The sequence below is a fragment of the Hyperoodon ampullatus genome (genome assembly GCF_949752795.1).
Source record: "Hyperoodon ampullatus genome assembly, chromosome: 13".
NCBI lineage: Eukaryota > Metazoa > Chordata > Mammalia > Artiodactyla > Ziphiidae > Hyperoodon > Hyperoodon ampullatus.
This window is the reverse complement of record NC_136926.1, coordinates 31,977,854-32,001,401: the sequence shown is the minus strand read 5'-3', so window position 1 is coordinate 32,001,401 and position 23,548 is coordinate 31,977,854. Positions and strand designations below refer to the sequence as shown.

Here is a 23,548-nt window from a genome sequence, read left to right as displayed (position 1 = left end):
AAGACCTTCTCATCTCCTTGGAGAGCTTGATGGGTAATGAGCTCTGCGTTAAGAGATGAGGATTCGAGGAAGTGTAACTTCTGTCTACCATCTTTGTTAGGACCGACATAAAACAGTTCAATAAATAACCCACTTCAACAAATTTACCAGTTTCTTGAACTCTTTGTAATACGATAAGTGCATAATGAAATAAGTTAACTTATAATCAGTTGAGCTCTAAATGTACTATCCTATTATTCCCCAGTCATAGAGTCATAGAGCTTCTATTGGACCTTTTGAGAGCATTTTGGGTGAAAATTAAGCAAAGAAAATGCCTCCTTTAGGCTTCCTTATCAATTAAAATGCCAAACTCTTTATTGAAGCTGATAATCAATATATTGGAAATAGTGGCTGAGTAAGACCTACCATTTTCCAACTAGTTAGGTGTCCTGGCTTTTTTCAAATGCAGTATCCTATCAGTACAGAGGATTAGCAATTCACATGCCCCGTCTTGGGCATTTCTTAGTAAAGAGGGAACAGGGTATCAGTGCTGTACATTTCAGAGGCCAACATGGGCAGTTAATGTGAGGAGAATTTGGTTGGAATTTCAGCATCTCTTATAAGGGTTGCTTGAGGATTCTAAAATTTCCTTTTCATCTAGAAGAATATAAAGTGAGGGGAAATTTTTATTCTTCCTGCAACACCAGCTGAATGCATTTTAATGGGCTATAGTGTCACTGGTAATTTATTGCCGTTTTCTGTTCTTTTATGTGTTATATTTGTCATTTTGCTATGGCAGTTTCATCTATAAAATGCTATAGTTACAAGACAATGGTGATAGGATACAGGACTGCCAGGGAAGATTCTGTTCCTTTTTCCTTATCATTTTTGGAAGGAAACACTGAGTCAAATGTCAAACATTTAGTTTCAGAAATAATATATTTTAAAAGATATATATTACCCTGAAATAGTGTTGTTTTCCATTTTTACTGCATAAACTTTAGAATTTCTATGTAAAAGATTTTCAGTGTAAGAGAGCAATTTAATTTTTCAGTATCCTTTTGTGTTTTCTCTTTCTATCAGCAGTGTGATAAAGGAAAATAAAACAATGTGTTTAACTGTCTTTTATTTGCTTAAGGCATAGAGCTTCCTGGCTTGAAAAGCATAAATTGAGATTTTATATTTTAGGAAATCTACCTTATAATTTTGTTATTAATCTAGTGCATTGTACATATCCAAAAGGAATGCTGAAGGTAAAGTTTTGAGCTTAAAATAAACTAAAATTTGGATAAAAGATGCAAAATACTGGGAAAAAGAATGCCTGCAGTTTTAAAAAATAGAGATTTTGCACAAAAGATTTCATGTCACTGAGTTAAATTATTCTTGCCTTTTCTGTAAGGAATATATAGTATAAATTTTATAGTGAAATTATGCTAATTCATACTTGATATCAGTTAACATGGAAAAGGCCTGGATATTTTTAAAAAATATTTATTAAAGCTGAGTGACAATACCTGTTTTACTAGGTGTTTCTTTTTACCTCAATGGCTAGCATGGAACTAGACAACATTGTAGCCATTCACTGACTATTGTTGATAGATACCAATTGTGATACTTTGGTTTTCAGCACTTTACTTGCTTTAGAAAAACGTGACTACCATTTAGAACATAAGGCATCAACATGAATTCGAACAGCTTAATGTCTAAGAAACCAGTGAATTCCACTGAGAATTTGTAGGCAAAGGGCCATGTCTTACTGCTGTGCATTTTTGGTTGACTTTGGACTAGTTTCTCCTATAAATAAGTATTTTTAGAATACTGTAAAATGCTTAGTATTTGTGAGAGGTTGTTGTTTTGTTTTATAAATTTATTAATTTATTTATTTTTGGCTGCGTTGGGTCATCTAGGCCTTTTCTAGTTGCAGCGAGCGGGGGCTACTCTTTCTTGCGGTGCACGGGCTTCTCATTGCAGTGGCTTCTCTTGTTGCGGAGCACGGGCTCTAGGCGCGCGGGCTTCAGTAGTTGTGGCTCGCGGGCTCTAGAGCATAGGCTCAGTAATTGTGGCACATGGGCTTAGTTGCTCTACAACATGTGGGATCTTCCCAGACCATGGCTTGAACCTGTGTCCCCTGCATTGGCAGGCGGATTCTTAACCACTGCGCCACCAGGGAAGTCCCTGTGAGAGGTTTTTAAAGTATTTATGGGTGTGAGCCAGTGTACTGAGTCAGAATGGGAAAGAAGTCAGAACTTCCTCCAGCATCTTAACAGGGCAAGATGTTGAGGAAGCAAATCAAGAAAACTTCAAGGATAGATCTAGCATAGACAAAACTCTTTTCTGGAGAAAGAATTCTTATTTTAAATACTCTACTGACCTTATATGAGAATCAAGGGAAAGGTCCAGGACCAAAACAGAAAGTTGAAAAAGCACAGTCCTTTCAACCCAGGTGCCTCATCTTATTTGCCCTTTTGACAATATCAATGTCAAAACTTGTTCATCAGTGTCTCCAGAGGGCTGACGGGGAGGCCCAAAGTCTTTAAGAAGATTGACTTCTGAAGTTCTAGCATATTCAAATCCCCCCACACAGGCACACGCAGGCACATATGTACTGCTTTTAGAGTTGTCATTGTTTTCACGTGAGAGAATCTTGGGTTTGGCTTTGAATGTCTGATTCGTTCTCAGGCCATGGTTTTTCTAGCTTAGGGACCATATATTCTTAATCAAATAACCTGTCTCTATCTCTCTCTCTCTCTCTGGACAGGTTGCCCCAAGGGGAAGGGGGAAAGAGGGGTCGCTCTCCCTTGTGGAACTGTAACCCTTGTCTAGCTGCCTTCCCATCTCATATGCTTGTCAGACTGGAATCCAGGGCTTCCAGAAGGGAGTATCACTTTCCTTGGTGGTAAATCATTTAAAACATTATTTGCATTAAAAATCAGTATATCACAGAGCAAAAGGCAACATTTACATGCTCCATTCAAAAAAATAGAGCTCGAGACTTCAAAGAAATTTGAAGCCAGTGGTGGGCCTCTCAGGATAAAGCCCAGATTCAAGCTTCTGCCTGTCCTCTCCCACCTGCCTTATAGGGACAGACGATGGGGAAGTGCAAGAGTCGCAGCTACCCTTGACCAGCTCAGAGGGAACAGTGAAGGCCCTCGGGTTTAGACTCTGGATCATCTTCAAAGCCACACTTCCTAGGGCCATTTTCAAACATGTCAGACAGGAATCTGGGCCTGGATTTAACAGGGCAGTTCTCAGGGAACCTCTGGGTCCCAGCGCACAATTCAGAAAGTATTTGCTTTAGATAAAAGGTAGTGAGCTCAGGTCCAGACTTCTTGGGCAAATCTCTTAAACTCCAAAACTCAGCTTCCATATCTGTAAAACTTGAGAATACTATTTCTTAACCTCACAGGGGGCGGTGGGAGAATTAATACAATAGCATATGTAAAGGACCTCTCACAAAGCTGGCTGCGGGTCAAGGCAGAGGAGTTGGCAGTTGCTGGTAACTTCTTCTGAGGCTTTGTTGTTTGTTGTTGTTCTGATAGAGGATCGTTTATGGCTGTTAGGGCTTTCAAGCGAACAACGTAATTAATGCAGGCCACTGCCCCTCCCAGGCTTGAATGTTGACCCCGCCCTTCCTAGAGGTTCATACATGAACTTCCCAGAAAATGAATGGATTTCTTGATGCCAGGTAAGGTGTTATCTACACGAACAGCACGTGGCTACTGGGATCTCCACGAGCACTGGAGCATGAGAGCAGTGTGATTATTTTATGTCAGGACCTGTGATGAGTCTCCCACAGATGATATTTCCCACTTACCTGCCTTTGGGATATAAACAGCATCAGCAGGACCCAGCCTTTTCTCTTGCCACTGGCAACAGTGGTGATGATGCTGCTGCTGAAAAAAAAAAAAAAATCACTGCATTTTCAAAGACAGCCGCTTTATTTGAAGCAGTAATAGCCCAAAGCAGTGCCTAACCTAGTGTGCACTTCCCTGTAGCCCAGCACACGGAATAAAACGCCAGGCTTTCTTTTGTGGTCCTGGCCATTTGGGGGTTCGTTTGTTCCTTCCTCACTGTCCTTGATTTAGATGTGGACACCTCTCTTTGTGTTTGTCCCTCAGTTACACTGGTTCTCAAGGGAGCACAAGATGATGTGCTTTAATAGAACTCTATTGAGAGGGATGATAGATTATCTCACTGAGTACCTTTCTCAGACACTGGGTATGAAGTTGGTAAAATATAGAGCGGTTTGTAAGGGAAGGAGAAGCAACGTAAGTTTTCTTCAACATGTTGTTTTCATTCAGAAGAGTGAATAACTATCTCTGAGAAGCAGTCTTTGAAAATCAGCCTGGCACCTGCCCGGGAATTAATAAATGACATGTGTTCAGCACATCTATGAGAATCTCTGATGAATTTTCCCATTTCCTCCAGTAAATATCCAAGCAATACATCACTCTAACCATGTAATTGATGTTCAGTTTAATCTGTATAATGTACTTATTGGTATTGCTAATGATGCCGTTATTAATTATGGTTTATTATTAATTACAACAGTTTACTCAAGTTAGAGCTCTTGGTCAAAACACATTATCAGCATACCAATTTTTTTCTGGGATTTTTGCCTAGGTGCTCTCCTTGCAGTGGTTTAATTTTGTTCTTTTTTTACTCAAGATTATATCTAACTTCACAGTAAACGTGATAAAAAAAAAACATTGTGGGGTATTACCAATTTGGTGGGTACTTCGTGTATGTCTTTGAATAATCTCTTTAGACATTGGCATATATTTATGTATAAATATGTGTGTGCACACACACACCCCCACACACACCATGTGTCTTTTAGCCAATTTAAAGGCTTAATAAAGGGAATTTTCAGATTTCTACCTTATTTCTTCTCTGAGTAACAAGGAAGTTAGAAAATGCTTCTAAAGTAAGGTCATAGGAATGATATAACCATTTTATTAAATAAAATTACTCATAATAATTGTAATCGTATTAGCATTATCTTAGAAGTTTCTCCTTTTTTTTTTTTTGCTTTCTAAAAAGTCCCAGACCATTGTAATTATTCTCCAGCAGAAATTTTGACTCATTTAAAGACTTCTAAAACAAATTCGACATATGATCATGAAGAATGGTCTACAGCTACCTAATCATTACAAGTATTGAGTTTATAACACTTTATTCTTGACAGATACTCATTTCCTGTCTCTCTGATATGTACCCAGTTAACTTTCTCATCATTCATGGATATATATCTCACTGTTTTGGTGCTGGAAATATAACATTTTGCCACTAGTATTTATTTCCATCCTCTTTCTTCCTAGTAATCTCATTTTATCATTGATGAAAGTTTGGTCAGTAAATTTACTGGCAAAGACTTTTATCTGTCATCAACATACTGAGGAAAGCCTTCTGTGCCCTGGCCAATCTCCGGCATGGTCCCTGGAGCCAAGGCTCAGATGGTCCTTCCTTCTCAGCGTGTTGTCTTGATGGCCACGGAAGGTCATCCGAAGGCAGCCGCAGACCCCACTCCTCTTAGTAACCCCCCGCTAAATTCCAGGGATGGGTGGAGGAAAGACCACAAAATCGGACTTGTCTTTACACTTCTACTTTTTCCTCTTTTTTCATTCCTTTTATACCCATCACCCTATGTCTGAGAACTTTAACGCAAATGGAAAAAGAATAGGTCAGCTGTGAAGAGAGTACAGATGAGAAAGACAGAAAAATTGAAGTGAGACTTATTGGGAGAGAGCTGTGATTCAGCATGAACTGTGGGCACGTAATAAGATTCTGGGCCAGGTCACGTGAGGGCCGAAAAGTAAAACCAGCTTTGTCCCAAGGAACACATATTAGCATGTAATCTAAAAGACTTACCAAAATAACTGAACTCAAGGTTGAAAATAGTCAAGAGGGGTGAAAAGAAGGTGGTATAGCAGTTCAGTAGGAGAGAGAATACTTCCTTCAAAGGCACAGGAACAGTGCTGGGCTAGGTGGCCTTTGAAGGACGGGTAGGATTGAACCTATGAAATGTGAGTAGGGATGGGTCCACGGAGAAGGAGTGGCAGGACCAAAGGGGAGATGTTGCATGTGGTGGGTGGGGGAGACTGAGCATCTCCGTGTGGTTGGAACCCAGGTAGATGCAGGAAGGTAGAGAGAGAAGAGGCATAAAGTTAAGAAAGGGGCTGGGAGCCGGTTCATAGGAGGCCTGGCTGCCTTTTGTAATAAGCATTAGGAGGCTTTGGGGTTTTTTGTTTTGCTTTTTAAATGAAAGAATGGCATGATTAGGGCTCTTCTTTAGGAAGATCAGTGTGGCTGGAGTGTCTAAGAGGCCGGCTGGGATGTCTCCTTAGCAGTCAAGAGCAAAATCCAGAAGAGAAATAAACCAGGTCCATGGCAGTGGGAAAGGAGTTGAAGAAGATATAGCATTTTTTGAATTTTTAGACATTGGGCAGGGAGGTAAACTGACCTAAAGTCAGGTGACTTCTTTTTTTTTTTTTTTTAAAGGCTTCAAATGCTTGGGTTTTTGTTTTTGTTTTTTTAATTTTTGGCTGTGTTGGGTCTTCATCTCTGTACAAGGGCTTTCTCTAGTTGTGGCAAACGGGGGCCAGTCTTCATCGCGGTGCGCGGGCCTCTCACTATCGTGGCCTCTCCCGTTGCGGAGCACAGGCTCCAGACGCGCAGGCTCAGTAGTTGTGGCTCACAGGCCCGGCCGCTCTGCGGCATGCGGGACCCTCCCAGATCAGGGCCCAAACCCATGTCCCCTGCATTAGCAGGCAGACTGCCAACCACTGCGCCACCAGGGAAGCCCAGGTGACTGTTCCTCAACCTGAGGATAGAGTAAATAAATCTCCTTTGTAATATATTTCTTTTTTACGTGCTGAGGGTCAAAATTTCCTTTCTGGACAACCAAATTCATTTCCTTGCTCAGAATTTTATTAAGTACATGCTACATTCTAGGCACCAAGGATACAGAGAGGAAAAAGGGGCAGCTTTTCTCTGCAGGAACATGGACTCCTGCCTTTGTTTAAGCCTATACATTCAAAAAGATTCTACTCACATACACAGATGGCACATGGTCAACATTCTCTTTTAAAACTCCCCCTCTGGGGCTTCCCTGGTGGCACAGGTGGTTAATGCAGGGGACATGGATTCAAGCCCTGGTCCGGGAGGATCCCACGTGCCGCGGAGCAGCTAAGCCTGTGCGTGTACCACAACTACTGAGCCCGCGAGCCACAACTACTAAAGCCCGCGTGCCTAGAGCCCGTGCTCTGCAACAAGAGAAGCCACTGCAATGAGAAGCCTGTGCACCACAATGAAGAGTAGCCCCCACTCAATGCAACCAGAGAAAAACCTGTGCGCAGCAACGAAGACCCAACGCAGCCAAAAATAAAAATAAATAAATTTACTTAAAAAAGAAAAAAAACTTCTGTGTTTTAAGATTTTCATTCAGGAAAGACTTATCAAGTGACCACTAGGTTACAGACATCGGGTTAACGCTTACAAGTCACAAGTGGGTGAGAAATAGTACTTCCTCTTGGGAAGCTCCAGACCAGCCGTGGCACCTGCTGGTCTGTCCTTGGTTAGATAAGTGCCCTTTGCGTTTTATCACAATCCTTCTTTTCTACCCTGCCGATCATGTGTGTTTCTTTTCTTTGATTCCCTTTCAGCCTTGACCAGCACACTGTGTGCTGGAAGGATCGCATGCATGTCACTCCTCTGGTCCAGTTCAGAACCACAGTGATCCGGCCTCTCTTGTCTGGACTTAGGCCTGGGGCATCCTTAGCCCTCATCTGTTTGTCTTATTTTTCTTGCAGGATTTTAACTTCCTTATGGCATTGTTCTGCACTTTGATTTATCTTCACCTTTTGTTAGGCTCTCCTCTTTACAACTGGTCATGATGTTTTAAGCTGGAGTCTTGTCTTCCAGAATGTCAGCCGTAACCACCCGAGTGATTACTGTGTTCCTGGGGGAAGTAGAGATGCAGTGAATCCTGTGGGCTTCAGGGTCACACCGGGATCCCGAGTGTAGCGCCCACCCCCCCATCCCCACTCTCATGTCCCTTCTCACTGGCTTGAGACAAGCTCCTCTTCCTGACTGCTTCTGCTGCCTCGGTTTCCCCATTTGTAGAATGGCATTAATTATACCTCATGGTGTGATGTTAAATAAAGGTTACGTAAGACACCTGGCACACAAAGGAGGTCTTCACGAAGACCAGCCTTCTTCCTTTCCATCTGATTTAGTAGCACCTGGGCAGTTGGTCGGCGTACTTTAAATTCCTTTACAATTAAGAACCTTTTCCAATCCCTACTAACTCTGGGTGATCATATAACCAGGGTTTGATTCCACCAGGTTTGCCTTTTCATTGTGTCAAAGGATCTTTTAAAATAGTGCAATGAAGGACATTGGCTAAATGATAAAGTAAGATATTAATATATTAGGCGGTATTTTATAAACAACCACCCAATTAAGTATTTTTCCCATTTTGCCATAGTCTGTGAAAACCTTCCTCAAAGATATTTAGGACCAGTGGTTCTCCGGTTGGATTTTTTCTCATGTCGTGTAGAGCATTACCTAGGGTGGAACATACAGATTCCTGGGTCCGACCTCAGACCTTCCATCCGGAGCCCCTGGGGAACCCAGCCATCTTCATATTCAAAAGCTCTTGGAATGATTCTTGAAGTCTCTGTAATTAGAGAACTTCTGTTCTAAAATATATTGAACAGAATGATACAACTAATGTAAGCCTTCTTTCTTTTTTTTTTTTTTTTTTTTTTGCGGTACGCGGGCCTCTCACTGTTGTGGCCTCTCCCGTTGCGGAGCACAGGCTCCGGACGCGCAGGCTCAGCAGCCATGGCTCACAGGCCCAGCCGCTCCGTGGCGTGTGGGATCTTCCCGGACCGGGGCACGAACCCGCATCCCCTGCATTGGCAGGTGGACTCTCAACCACTGCGCCACCAGGGAAGCCCAAGCCTTATTTCTTAAATAACTTCATTGTTTGAGGAAAATTATATGCTTAGTAAATGAGAGTCAGGGGATGATGTGACCCCACTCTCTGCTGAGACCCCAGGAATCCTCAGTACGTCTCTAAGGGTCACTTTTTGTGTGTGTGGCTCATTGGCCTGTAAAAAGACATGTCACACTCCTGCAGGCAGTTTGCTATACCCTGTACACTTTTTGAACCTCAGAAATATGGATTTTTCTAGCAGGCACATAGAATTTATTAGGTACACTTACTTTTTGATAAGAGAGTGAATGACCAATTTCAAGCAGCAGAAAAGCTGCAAGGGTCTTTTGCAAACAGTTGCTGCTTTGTGCAGGATGCTGTGTGATCCTTTCTCCCACATAAATGATTTTTAAGAGCTAAACATAAGCATGACCCAAGACACAAAGTATGGAAAAAATGTCAGGGATAGTTGATTTTTATTTTAACGCCTTCAAAGTTTAGTTTTAAACAAACTGTTGGAAATGTCCACTCTTAAGTGATAACATCCTCAAAATCACCCACTCACATTTCCTTTATTGATTATTCAGTTCATATGAAAGGTGAACACAGTTGATGCCTTCTTATTGACAAGCTGTTCACTCATTTTATTACTTGACGGTGATTTGAGACATGCAGATGGAAAAAATAAAGCCATTTCATCAGACCAGTAACGGCATTAATAATTCTCTGGAAACTTCCAGAAAGTAAGTTATAAGGGTTTGATCATCTTACCCACAGGCTGTAGGCCCCATCAATAAATGAGAGCAGTAACTGTCATGAAATTAGAACAAAAATTAAAAAGTAGATTAATTTTTTAGAGACGGTATATATCAAACAATCTAGCATCTCAGTTTTATATGAAAAATTATGTTTCTGATTATTAGTTGTACGTCATACATGCCCTGCATGCCCTACGGTGGAAATGAGATACAAAGGAAGAATGATAAATTCAAAAGCATAATCAGGTTACAAATAATACATAAAGTGTGAACAGAGATTATTCCAGGGGTACTGACTGACTTTGCATTCCCAGAAGGAGAAACAATGATGTACAATTTAAATGAAAAATCTTGGAGATGTTTCGTGATTATATATAATGTTAAGGTACAGCTGGAAAAACCAAACATAGATAGCAAGGAATTCTAATTTTCTGAGCAGCAAGACATGAAAGAACTGACAATAATCTTTAAAACCAGGGTGTTGCTATTTTTTTTTTTTTTTTTTTTTTTTTTTTTTTTTTTTTTTTTTTTTTTGTGGTATGCGGGCCTCTCACTGTTGTGGCCTCTCCCGTTGCGGAGCACAGGCTCCGGATGCGCAGGCTCAGCAGCCATGGCTCACGGGCCCAGCCGCTCCGCGGCATATGGGATCCTCCCAGACCGGGGCACGAACCCGTATCCCCTGCATCGGCAGGCGGACTCTCAACCACTGCGCCACCAGGGAGGCCCGGGTGTTGCTATTTTTAAGAAAAAAAAAAAAGACCTCTGCAAAAGGTGAAAAATAACTATGAAAATTATTTGAAATAGATTTTCTATTCCATAAAGTCATAAAAATGCTAGTCCAAAGTGGCTGAGGCTTCCCCAATGGATGTTTTAGAATATCTCTGGGGACCAGTGCTCTTTGAAACACACTTGGAGAAACAATATTCTTACATGTTTCCACAGCTTCCATTTTGTTTTTTCTCATAAGGTTTCTCAACCTCCCGTTTCTCTTTTCAGCAACTTCCCATGGTTGCTGTCCCCCGACTCTTTTCTCTCTTTCCCCCCTCAAGTACCGGAAGTGGAATTTTGGTATTTGATTTTGCATGTTGTGAGAATGAGGTATTTTGTTGTTTGAATTCAGTGCAAATGTCGAACCCAAACACCATTTCCGCCATCAAGAAGCGGGCCAGGTATTTCCATGAGTGGAACCGACATCCACCCAGTGTCTGGCGCTCTTAGACCGGAGGGCACTATGTGCGGCCAGTGGGGTGCCCTCCGTGAGCCCCTGCATCCTTGCAGTTCCCATCACACACATCGGAGGCCCCTGGCCTGGCTGAGGCCGTAGCCTTCACTGCTCTCCAAAGGGAGCGTCCTTCTTTCCTCCAGTTGGGTTTTGAAGCTCACCTGTGGCACCTCTCGTGGCCTCTTGCATCAGGCACGGAAGGCTGAGGTGTCACTCGTCTTGCTCATCTCGAGTCCCCTGCAGAGCCTCTTTACGGGGCCTGGAGCATAAAAGGAGCTGTTTATTTGAAGACTGTGAAAACCAAGATCGGCCACATCACAGGGATGGGCATAGGATGGCTCGGGCAAGCGTCCATTCCCTGTGTCCGTCCCAGGGATGCTCCCGCGTCTGATGGGCTCACTATCAGTGTCCATCCCATCTGCTCACTGGGATGGAACTCGGAGCAGAGCCCCTCTCTGCCTTTTCTCCTCCTCCTCCTCCTCCCCTTCCTCATCTAGTTGTGAGGAGGGAGGAGGGGGCCCTGCTCTGTGCTCCTGGATAAACCTGCAACCCCACCGAAGCCGCACATGTCCGTCACCATCTGCCTTGAGATCATCAGGATTCATCTCATGAGGCCCTTTTTCTCAGGGAGCCCGGGTGTCCACCTCCCCCTTCTTCCCCTAGACCTTCGCCCCCTTACCTCTCTGTACAACTCTCTCCAGGCCCATCCCTTCCGGCCCCTTCAAGGTCACTGCTCCAGCAGCCATCTCCTTTCCCTCCTGTGTCATCAACTTTTCCCTCTCTCGGGGACCGTACGCATCACCATTCAAAATGCCCTAATTTCTCGCATCAAGGAAGAGAGCTTCCCTGGATCCCCACACTCCTCCCTGGCTCCGTGGTGATGCTCCCTCTCTGCCTGTATCACACTGACTTCCTCCTTCTCCTCGCCGGTTTCCCTCCTCCCCCCTCCCTCAATCTGCCATTCCTTTTCGTCTCCGTTACTGGTCCCTCCTCGTGACGCACCCTCTCTCTTCACCTCCCAGGTGCCCTCCTGAGTCTCATGGCTTTAAAGACCATCGTTTTGCTGGCAACCCCCCAAATGTTCACCCCAAGTCTAGACCTCTCCCCTTTATGCCCCACCGCCTACTTGAGATCCCCTTTGGGTGTCTAGTATCTCAAAACTAACTTGTCCAAAACCAAATTCCTGATTTCCCCACCTACCATTCCACACCTGCCCCTCCAAGTCCTCTGCATCCCAGGACATGGTAACCCCATCTTTCCAGTCACTCCTCCCAGAAACCTGGATGTTGTATCAACACACCCTCCATCCAGTTCATGGACAAATACTGATGGCTGGACCGTCAAAATAGATCTCAAGTGTGACCATGTCTCACAACCTCCACTGCCATCTTATTCCAGACCATCCTAATCTCTTGTGTGGATTATCGCAATAGCCTCATAACTGACATACCTGTTTTCACTATTGACCCCCGACGGTCTGTTCTAAACACTGCCCCCAGTGACCCTGGTGATCCTGCGTGATCCTGTTGAAAGCTAAGCCAGGTCACATCCCTCCTCCGCTCCGAATCCCCCCGTGGCTCCCATCTCGTGCAGAGGAAAAGCAGAGTCCTTCCAGGATCTCTTGAGATGCCCCCAAGTCTGTCATTGTGCCCCCCACTTTCCCCGGCATATCCACTCCAGTCACACCTCAGTGTTTCACAGTCTCGTCTTGTAGCTTTAAACTTTTTCTTCCCACTGTCCTCCCTGGGTGTCAGCATATCTCACACCCCTTCCTCTTTCTGGTCTCTGCTCACATGTTATTTCTCAGTAATTCTTCTCTGATAGCCCATCTCGGAGCTCAGCAGCAACCACCCTGCCCTGCCATCCCCACCCAACACGGGTTTCTCTGTAGCATGAGCACCAATTGACAACCTGCACAGTATCATTTACCTCTGGGTCTGTGTCCCACAGGAATCTAATTTCCACAAGGAAAGAGGCTTTTGTTTTAACCACGTGCTCACTGCTGTGTTTCTAGAACAGCACACGGCACATCGTTGGATGTGCAATAAACTCTTGATGTATAAATGGAGAATATTACTGATTTCCCCCACAGTCAAGGGCAGCCAGCCCTAGTCACCATCACACAGAGGTTCTGGGTAGCCACGCCCCCCTCCCTTCCCTCTAGAAAGGCTTTCCGTTTGCTCAGGAGAGGAAGACCTGGCCCTGGGGGCTCAGCCACTCCAGGCAGCGGTGATGCCTCCATGTCCTTCTGGGCTGGTGTCCGTGGGTCTTCGGGGGAAATTTATGCAGCCTGTTCAGTGGTCAGAACTGGGCCCAGACCCTCGAGCCAGTGGCTGAGTACATCCAGTTCTCAGCCTGAGAGCTGCTGTTACTGAATTTAACGTCCAACACTGGACCAAGACAGACTGTTTCCTGCCAAGTTGAAAACCAGCCAAACACTGCATTGGCTAATCACTCCCTTTCTTTTGAGAGTTTTCACGTTAGACATTATATCTGAAACCTTAAATGACGCAGGTTCACTGGAATACCATCCTTTTTTTTAAAAAAAACTTTTTTTGGTCTTCGAAACAAAACAACACACCCGGAGCTGTCACTGGGAGTCAGCAGCGTGGGCATCTGTGGAGATGATGTTCATTCTCCTTCCCCCTGAAATATTTAGCTTATTTATCATTTTAATGAATACATCCAAGCCTAGATAATGCCCACTGTGAAACGCATACATTTGAATTTATTCTCTTTAAAAGGAGCTACATGTGCAGTAACCTCTAAGCAGGATGCACAATAGAAGAGAATAAAAACACCTTTCCATGAAGAATTAGAATTTATACCAAGAAAAAAAGAATACAAGTTTATACCATTAGAAACCCGGCAAGAAAATAACAAAACAGAGGGGGAAATATTAAAACAACTCTTTTGCCAAGAAGTTTGTAAATTACACTCTTATGGTCATAGATTTGGGTAAAGGGGGAAAAAACCAAGCTATCAGTTGCAACCACATTCTGTCACAAATTATCCTCTGTCTGAGGCTGACTGACAGCTCACACGCACATGTTTTCAAAGCAAGAAACGGGGAGAGAAGAGCATCCTGTGGGGGAAGGACGGAAGGATGTCCATCTCAGGCCGGGATGGAGGACAGAGCACACGGAGAAGGCAGGGATGGTGTGTCCCTGAGGGAACCTGCAGTGAATGACACACCTTCGCGAGATTTTCCCTGGGGCGTGACTCATTTCAGCCCAACTTGTGTTTCCCAAGAGTAGTCCTAAACCCAGACACCTGAACCAGCCCCTTCACCCAGGCCCCACCACGGTGAGCTGGTGGCCGTACCTTTCAGGCAAAGGGAGGGTCGCACACAGACCTGCAGGGCAGCCCTCCTCACGTTTTATCAGTAGCTCCCCCATTTTGCATGATTGCTGCCATGGTTACCTTGCAACTGTGTCCCACAGAGATTGAACATTTCATTTTCTTGACCTGCAACGTGAAATGAATTAAAAGTAGGTGCTGAAGAATGATGATCCTGACCTTCGCTGGCTGCATAGCAATGTGCTTGCCTGCTTCCTGCAGGGGATGAGGGGCCGCAGGGCTGATGTCTTTCCCTGACCCAAGGATGGGTAGGGTCACTCCTCACTTCTCACAGAGCTTAGGAAAAAGGCTAAAGCACAACGTAACTAGTCGTTTAGGTAACGGAAGCAAACGTGACCATTAACAGGATGCTCTTCTCTTATGGAGTGTTTACAATGTATGAGTTGAACCCTTGTAATTTTTTAAATTTAAATTTTTAAGCCGAATCCAGTTTTTCTAAATAATTTCTTCCCTGAGTGTTGTATTTACTGGAATAACTTAGTTACAAAAAACATAGAGAATCATTTATCTGGAGAACTTGCATTCTATCCCTAGTGAGGTAAATGGAATGGTCCCCAGTGTGCCAGCATTTGGAAGAATAAAACCAATTAGATTTTATTTTTTTATTTTTTTGTTTTTTTGTTGTTTTTTTTTTGCGATACGCGGGCCTCTCACTGTTGTGGCCTCTCCCATTGCGAGCACAGGCTCCGGACGCGCAGGCTCAGCGGCCATGGCTCACGGGTCCAGCCGCTCCGCGGCATGTGGGATCTTCCCGGACCGGGGCACGAATCCGTATCCCCTGCATCGACAGGCGGACTCTCAACCACTGTGCCACCAGGGAAGCCCTAGATTTTATTTTTTTAAGTTAAGTTTTCAAATTGGATAAAAAATCAGAATTGAAAACCATTGGACTTTTTGTCAGTTTTGTGAATTTGAAATATGTTATTTTTACATGAATGGCTTTTTTCACCTTTTATTCATCTTTTAAAACATACACAATGTATCTTTGCATTTTTCTTAGCAGTTTATTCAAAGTAACAATATCCTCCAAATCTACCACTTAGCTGTATGTTCCAGTGGCCTATTGTAGTGGTATACTTCAGATGTTATTACAATAAAAAACAGTAAATATTTTCAGGGTTCATTTGGACAACTGTTTGAGGGATGTTCTTTCAAACAAAATAGCAGGACATCCTCCTGAAGTGGTCAGAAATAAAAATGGCCTGTAAAGAGTCATTATATCCGGCAGGGTTTGTATTTAATAAGGTATGATTTTTCACATCACTGCTCTCCTTGCAACCGTTGCTTTGGTTGGAAAGTACACGTGGGGTGGAAACTCAGGTGATCGTGGCCCTCCGTCTCCTGCCTTGTGTTTCTCCCCGATCTTGACCAGCTCCGTCTGTCTGATGGCCACGGCCATGTTCAGGGTGCAGAGTCTCATATAAAATCTTAATATGAATAACTTTTGAAAGAAACATTTTTATGTTCCAGTGGAAACAGATGGAAAGTTACAGCTTGACACCCTGCTTCTCTGCGATGACTCATCTTAGACTAAGCCCTGCCTGGAGTGCACAGGAGACAGTGGTGGTTAAGTTTTTCAAGAATCAGATGAAGCATGAATGCAAAACCCAGTGGAAGAGTAGAAAGGGCTGGTACCATAGTCAGTGTTGATTTCATTTTTACCACCAAAAGCAAGAAGAAAATTCTAACGTGAGAAATTTGGACATAAAATTCCTACTTTCCCAATGACCTGTCTCCCTAGGGAGGGGACGTGATGGCTCAGATGCCAAGGACTGTCGTGTTCTGATTAAAAAGGGAGAAGCCCTTCAAAAGTGGATTCTGTTTAGTGAATTGAACATTTCAGTCCTAATATTTTTCATCCTGAACTCATTTAGCAGAGGAAATGGATATTTCATCAGACACAGATTTGACACTCCATCACATTATACTGTAAACAGGACAGAGAGTGTTTTGAAAATGGGAAAGCAGGAGAGCTAAGACAGTGGCCACTGGAAGGCCCTGGTTATCTCATTTAAACAGATACGAAATGTGGGTGCCAGTAGTGTGATCATCGTCTGCATCCCACTTTGTGAATAAATTGCTTAGAAGGAGTCTTTTGCCTACCAGATGTGACCTAGATTTAGATTTTCAAAGGCAGGGGGGAGAAAAATCTCTATTGTGTTAAAAAACAATTGCTGGTAAAATGCACAGTAAGTGAGCTTATCTCTCTTCTCCAGGTGTTTGGGCTAATATTGTTATGGAATTACTGCTTCATTTATGAAAAATAATTGGGGGAAATGTTCCAGCAAATCAACTTTGGATAAAGGCTGAGGATGTCTGTTGTGTTGGTAGCAAGTTTCTAAAAGGCAGAAAGATCAGGGAGCCCATAGAGATAATAAAAATATTTTTAAAACTGTGTTTGAGAAGAGTCTCTTATAAAAGGGTCAGGCGTGGGTGTGCTTTCCAACTTGTGTTGGGGTTTAGTGAAATAGGGAAGAACAATGCGAACAATTACATTCCTTTCAGCGCCTGTGGAAGCCGTTGAAAAAAATCAAAGCTCGTCTGTCTGCTAGCTCTGATAAGTCTTATGACTCTGTTAAATGCAGCAAAATTTTACAAAGCTAACATTTTTATTCTCCCTTACCCACCGTGTCTTCTTTCTCATTTCCTCTCCCCTTCAGGAGCTGCCACTCCAAAACCAGTCCCAGAACCCGAGAAACAAACAGACCACACAGTCAAGATCGCAGGAGTCATCGCTGGCATCTTGCTCTTCGTGATTATATTTCTTGGAGTCGTGTTGGTCATGAAGAAAAGGTGAGCTCCCGGCCGTTGCCACCCATGTGCTTCTGGCCCGCTGTTTGCCAAGAGGCTTCTTGTGTGTGAAAATACTCAGTTACTCATTTGGCTTTGATGACCAAGATACATCTGTGGCTCTGGTTGTTCCTATTTTGCATCATAAAGCATTCAAGGTTATGGGACAAAATTTAGAGTACATGGCTATGATTTTGTGTAAATATGCAATTTCTCATGCCGGGTCAACATAAGGATCATGTGTCTTCCCACAAGTTGGTACATAAAACTTGGCAGAATCAGTAAAATCATTTATTCACCAGGAAATGTTTAGTATTTACTAGCAACAGACTAGGTCTTGAGGATATGAGAAAAAAGACTTTTCCTTCTCATTATATTGAAGATTATGGCGATGACAGAATTTACTGGGCCCATGTTATGTGCAGGCACCATGTTAATATCCCATGAGAAAGGGACTCTCAGAAAGCAGCTGGACAGCAACGCAGGGCATGGACACATAAGGACAAGAATGGTAGCATGTTGGATGTTATAAGGTTGCCCTGTTTGGCCAGGGGTGGTCAGAGGAGGAGAAAAACAGATATGGCTATAATAAGCAATCTTCACCTCTAATACGTGAAAAATAGGCAGTGTCTTTTGTCTTGTGGAAATGAGTGAAAACTTGCTTAATAATACAATGTTCAGTTTATATAGAAATGATCAATATAAAATATAGACAGCAAGAAGTGAAAAGACAGATTGTCCCTTTCTTATGTAGTTTAAAAACAATTATAAACAACAGGGTCCTATGTCTAGCACAGGGAACTGTATTCAATATCCTGTGATAAACCATAATGGAAAAGAATATGAGAAAGAATATGTATATGTATGTATAATTGAATCACTGTGCTGTACACCTGAAACTAACACAACATTGTACATCCACTAGACTTCAAGTTAAAGAAAAGATTTTTAAAAATTATGGAGTGTGAGAAAGGTTACGGAGGATAGGAGGTGAGGACACAGGGGTCGGCAAAACCAGATCTTGGAGGTCTTGTCTGGTCATCTAAGGAGATGGACCTGGTCGTAAAATCTACTGGTGGCATTTAAGCAGGTAGTAATGTGATGTGCTTTTGCTCTTAGAAAGATCACTCTGATGTTAGGGTTGAGGCCAGCAAGGAGAGAAAAAGGCTGGAGTTAGGAAGACCAGCAACTTCAGAAACATAAGGAGCTACTACGTTGTAGTAGCCGTTTGGAGGCCGATCTGAGGGAGATGGCGCAAAATAGAAAGAACCTCATTGCTGCCGTGGCAGTTGGTGGGGCTGTCGCCACTCCCCAGATGTGGAACGTGTAGGAGGTGGGACATGTGGGGCGTGAAGACGGGGAGCTCAGCTCTGCACTTTTTAAGTTCACTCTTCCTGTAACGTGGAGTAGACATGACCACTGAGCAGTCAGATATGCTGGTGTGGGCCAGAAAGAGTACTTTCCACAGTCAGAATCATCCATCCACATACGTCCAGCTGAAGCTGGGGCTGGGACGAGGGCACTTAGAGCTACTGTCGAGTCAGAAGGAGGTCAGGGATGAAGGTAAACCCTTGGGTCACAGCGATATTTAAGGGGGGAGTTAATATCCAAATGTGTATACATACATATACACCTTTCCTTGCTTCTTCCTTCGTTTTCTGGTAGCTGGTCTAGTTAGGCCTTAGGACAAACATCTGCTCTGTCCCAGCTCATATGTGACTAATTGGTCCCCATCATTTCAGCTCCTCCTCCCCACTTGTCATCCATCCTCTCTTCCTTTCTCTTTGCTCACACATCGTTTAATTTTTCTCCATTTTTAAAATCTGTTTTCTTGTGTTGAGAACTTTCATGATCTACCCTCTTAGCAACTTTCATATATACAGTGCTATAATGTGGTGTATATATAGTGTTACTAGTATAGTGATATTAATTATAGTCCCTGAGCTGTACGTCCCATCCCCAGGACTTGTTTATCTTATAGCTGGGAGCCTCCTCCTCCTTTTTCATTTCTCATCTCTCTAGCTTTCTTTTCTTTACCCTTCTCTGCTTCTCTAGCTGTCAGTCTCTTTATTTCTTTCTCCCTTCACATCTCTGTCTTTTTTCTTCCTTCTTCTTCTCCGTCATCTCTCATACACTTTTTCCTGGATGTGCTTTTTCTCTCCCCACCTTGGCGTTTATGTAGAAAGCTTAGCTGTAGTACCAGTGGTTGGTACTTTTTTTTTTTTTTTTTTGAATATGATCCAGTATAAATTCTAAGCAGCACTAGGCCCTTGTATGCCTGGATATTCAAACTAAACATTTTGGAGAGTTGATTTTTAGTTGTGGGAATGTGTTGGATTTTTGTGTCATCTGGCAAGTTCTCTGTGAGGAATAGCCTGAAACTACAAATCCAGTTGCCCTCGTGACCTTAGCTAAATGTTAATTCATCCTCCAAGGGTCTGTTTCTGCAGGATTAATTCATTATTCTACCTTGTACTCTCAGGCAGTCATGGAGGTTGTGTTATAAATTATGCATTTGAAGAAACTGCCCATGGTAACATACGGCCTTGATACAACTTTAGACTAAATTCCAATAACTCATATCAAATTTACATGATTATTTACTAGATAATAACCTTAAAAGGGTTATTTTCACAGCATGTGCCACTTGTGTATTTGCTTTTTCTGAAATACAGACTATGCTCCCTTGTAATGCAAATTTGCCAATATACTATGCCTCTAAGTACAAAACTTGTAAGATTTTAACCTGAACAGTCATGTGGTCCAAACTGTCCTATTTAATAGAAATTCCAAAAACTTCTAATTGTTCAGGGTTTTCTCCCAAAATTTGAGTCTAAATTTTAAAAGTTGTATTTTTAAACAGAACTGTTACAATATGATAGTAATCATGAATAAGTGGCTGGAGAGTTATTGATACATAACAAGCTACAGTGTTTGGTTAGCAACAGGGAGTTTAGATTTGGAATTCCTAGACCTGTGTTTTAGCTAATTTTGTGATTTTTTTTTTTTTTTTTTTTTTTTTTTTTTTTTTGTTACACGGGGCTCTCACTGTTGTGGCCTCTCCCCCTGCGGAGCACAGGCTCCGGACGCACAGGCCCAGCGGCCATGGCTCACGGACCCAGCCGCTCCGCGGCATGTGGGATCTCCCCGGACCGGGGCACAAACTCGTGTCCCCTGCATTGGCAGGCGGACTCTCAACCACTGCGCCACCAGGGAAGCCCTAATTTTGTGATTTTGACCTTCTCTGGGCCTTAGTTCCTTCATCTTTAAGTTGAGCAAATTGCACTCCCCAATCTCTGAAGTCCCCCCAAACTCTCCGGTTTTCTGTTACGCGGCAGCCAGCGGTGACACGACTATGCAGTTGCTGTCCTGCAGGTGCATTGGGGGCTCCTTACTCTATCTCATGCTGTAAACATACACAGTTGCTTCTCCAAAGCTTGCTTTGTGCAGCAGATTCAGGTCTCCGTGTGTTGGCCGGTGAGGGGTTCATGTTTTAGCCACGCGTTTCCCATTGTCACACAGGAGGCACTCAGTTAAAAGGCGAGCAGTGGGGAGATATTGAGAGAAGGAGGGTGGGCAGGAAAGAGCTGGCTTTCAGTGTAGTGCTAGTCGTGTTTGCTTGTTCGAGCCTGTGCTAATCAGACTTGCAGGCCTACTCCTGCCCGGGCTAGACTCTGGGTCACCAATGTGAGCACATGCCATTGGTCATAAGGACATACTGGGCCCAGGAGAAAGTGTGGGTGAAGCAAATGCATCAGTACTTCTGGAAATACAATTGGAAGTCTGTCCTGCTGGGGAAAAGTCAGTATGACCGTCTGGGTGGGTCAGCATGCCAGGCCACGTGGGCCTGAGCTCTTTGGAGGAAGGACAGCAAATTTCACTGGGAGACATTGCCAGTTAACTTAACTAAGATTGTGTGGGCGTCTGAAGGCTCTGCCTTCTCTAAAAATTAGTTGCTGGAATAGAACCTGTAAAATCTGTTCAACTCATACTAACTCATGGAATCCTTTCACACCTAGGCCATAATGACTGAAAACCGAGATGACCTTCAGTTTTATTTGGCTAATGTTTTACAAACCTATCACAAATTAGACTGGTTGTTACCTGTCTGTGAATATTAATACATTCGAGCCTTGCTTAGACTAATACAATACAAAACCTGCTTTTCCTTAAAACCTTTTACAAAACCTTTCCATGTATTTTTATCTTATTCTTTAAGAAAGCAAATTCTTATTACTTTCCCCTTCCCAGAAGTATGTGTTCTTCTGAGGGTGCAGTGTTTTGACGCAGCAAATGTTAAGAAAGGGTGTTGAGATGAATAGCTATGAAATAAAAGTTTCATGCAGAGTCACATGACAACACACTCTCAAAATTAATATAAAATAAGTTGAGTAGCAGATACTTAGTTTTTATCATTTTCATCCCTGTATAATTAAATTTATTTGTATAAATGAAAATGCCTGCATTTTCAACATTTTTCATAAGGAATAATTTATCTCAATAACATGTTTGACAGAATTTAGTATACAAGCACCATCTATTTTACCCTGATTAATTATATTTACTATTGTTTCTAAAATTGCTATAGATCTTTTAGAAATTTGAGAACATTTGTATCAATTACAGTAATATCTCTGTCTCGGTCATTGTGGTAAATAGAAATTACAGAAGTTGTGACTAAATGGAAATCATTAAAGAGATACACATTCTTGCTCAAAATAGCAAATGTTAGTTATTCTACTTCATGAACACCTGTTATAGGTAAATGTGACTACTTTCATCCTCCAGCACCATACCTCTATCTCCTTCCCATAAAGCATTTTAACAGATGTACATTTTGCAAAAGCAGCCTATATCATTAAATATTTAGCACGTTTCTATTATATTTTAAAACCCCTGGAACTACCAAGATAAAAAAGTTCAATAACATAGGAAGAGTATCTGAAAACATGAAACAAAAAAGGTAAGGGAAAAAGTCTGATGAAAGCCCTCTTTTCAAAGAGACACCTACAGCATGTGAGTGGAGGTAAGTCGACATTAACTATAGTTCCCCCACTAGAGCTGTTGACCCTTGACATAGGAAAATTTTTTCCACTACAGTTAAGTGTGAGTTACATGTGAAAAATGTCTTAAGTCTGGATGCTTTGTTTGAAGTCCTATTTCAAAATCACATTTTCTGAAAGTGCATTGAGAAAGTCACATCTAGACATGTCTTTTTGGTTATTTAGAATATGTGTACTTGATATATAGCTGTGTAAATAATAATCAGTTGCTGAGACTCTTCTACTCTAGCACATGCTTTCGGCATATGTGAAACAGGATACATGTGTTCACAAATAGGTCCGGAAATGCCCTCCTAATCAATCAATCAGCTAGTGTCCTTCAGCTTCCTAGATGATAACTAAGTGGGCTCCTTGTTCAGCGGTAAATTAAATTGACCTTTTTAAGGGCTCTTCTAACCTGGACTTCATATGGTTACTCTAATAGCTGCCATATTCTGACTATTTCTGGACTCAATCTGATGGTTTATTTAACTATGTTCTATTCGGGGCTCTTTGGGCCCTCTTTATAAAGAAGATTTTAAAAGGAAGGTGGGGAACATAGTCACCAGTTTTTTTAGTTTATAGGAGGAGGGTGTCAGAGAATGATAAGGGCAGCCAACAGGCTTTAGAATCTCACAGACCTGTGTTCACACCCCACCTCCTACCTGGTGGCAGCATAGATTTAGGGAAGTCACTTAACCTCTCTGAACTCAGTCTGCAAATGTGAAACGTGACGATAATGATGATGATGGTGGTGATAATGTGTACGGGGGAAGTATGAAAATCAAGTATGGACATAGCTGGTGCTTGATAAATGATAGCCCAGAAGTTCAGAAAGCCATTCAAGGTCACATGAGTATACGCGGCAGACCCTGGGGTCCATCCAGGAGTGTCTGAGCGTTACCACCCCACTGGTCACAGCAGTAAAGCTCAGAGGTGCCTCTCACTCTGCAAGCCTCAGCTGCTCTTGGTAACCAGTAGCTGGAAACACCAAACAGTCGTTGGCTTGTTGCTGTTTACCCTTGCTGGAAGTTTACAGATATTTCAACCTGCCAGCCTGTTTTAATCTCCTTTTTGAGCTATCATTGGAGAATAGCTACATGAAAGCTTTTTCCTCTTCCTCCTTTACAGAAGCGTTGTGTAAATCCTTTCGAATACACGTGTTCCATGGCATTCTTGGAGCCGGTGGTTTACTTCTGATAATTCGCAGCAGTGAGGATGCTGTGTCCTCGTCTGGTTTAGTGAGTGAGAGAACTTTGTTGAGTTTTATGGTAAGCCTTCAGCAAGCGAGCTTCTCTCCTTCCTCCTCAGAGACAAACCCTAGATTCTGGGGGCTGTGGAGTGGGCAGCGGCCCCTGGAGACAGAGGCTGACACGGGCTCTGCTGAGCTGTGTGACCCTGGCACGTGGCTGGCTTTCTGTCCCCCAGCTTCCCCAGTAAAATGCCCTGAAGGCAT

General features: G+C 42.9%; 1 protein-coding gene across 5 annotated transcripts in view; it reads left to right on the top strand.

Annotated features, from left to right (window-relative positions):
- The window catches only part of PTPRM (protein tyrosine phosphatase receptor type M), a gene marked incomplete at its 5' end in the record, with an annotated part of 766,253 nt that overhangs the window by 511,147 nt on the left and 231,558 nt on the right, over positions 1 to 23,548 (top strand). For all 5 annotated transcript variants that reach the window (XM_079718129.1, XM_079718128.1, XM_079718127.1 and 2 more), the window contains one exon: positions 16,921 to 17,053. In XM_079718129.1, coding sequence (XP_079574255.1) covers positions 16,921 to 17,053 — 133 coding nt within the window. The remainder of the gene's footprint in view (positions 1 to 16,920; positions 17,054 to 23,548) is intronic.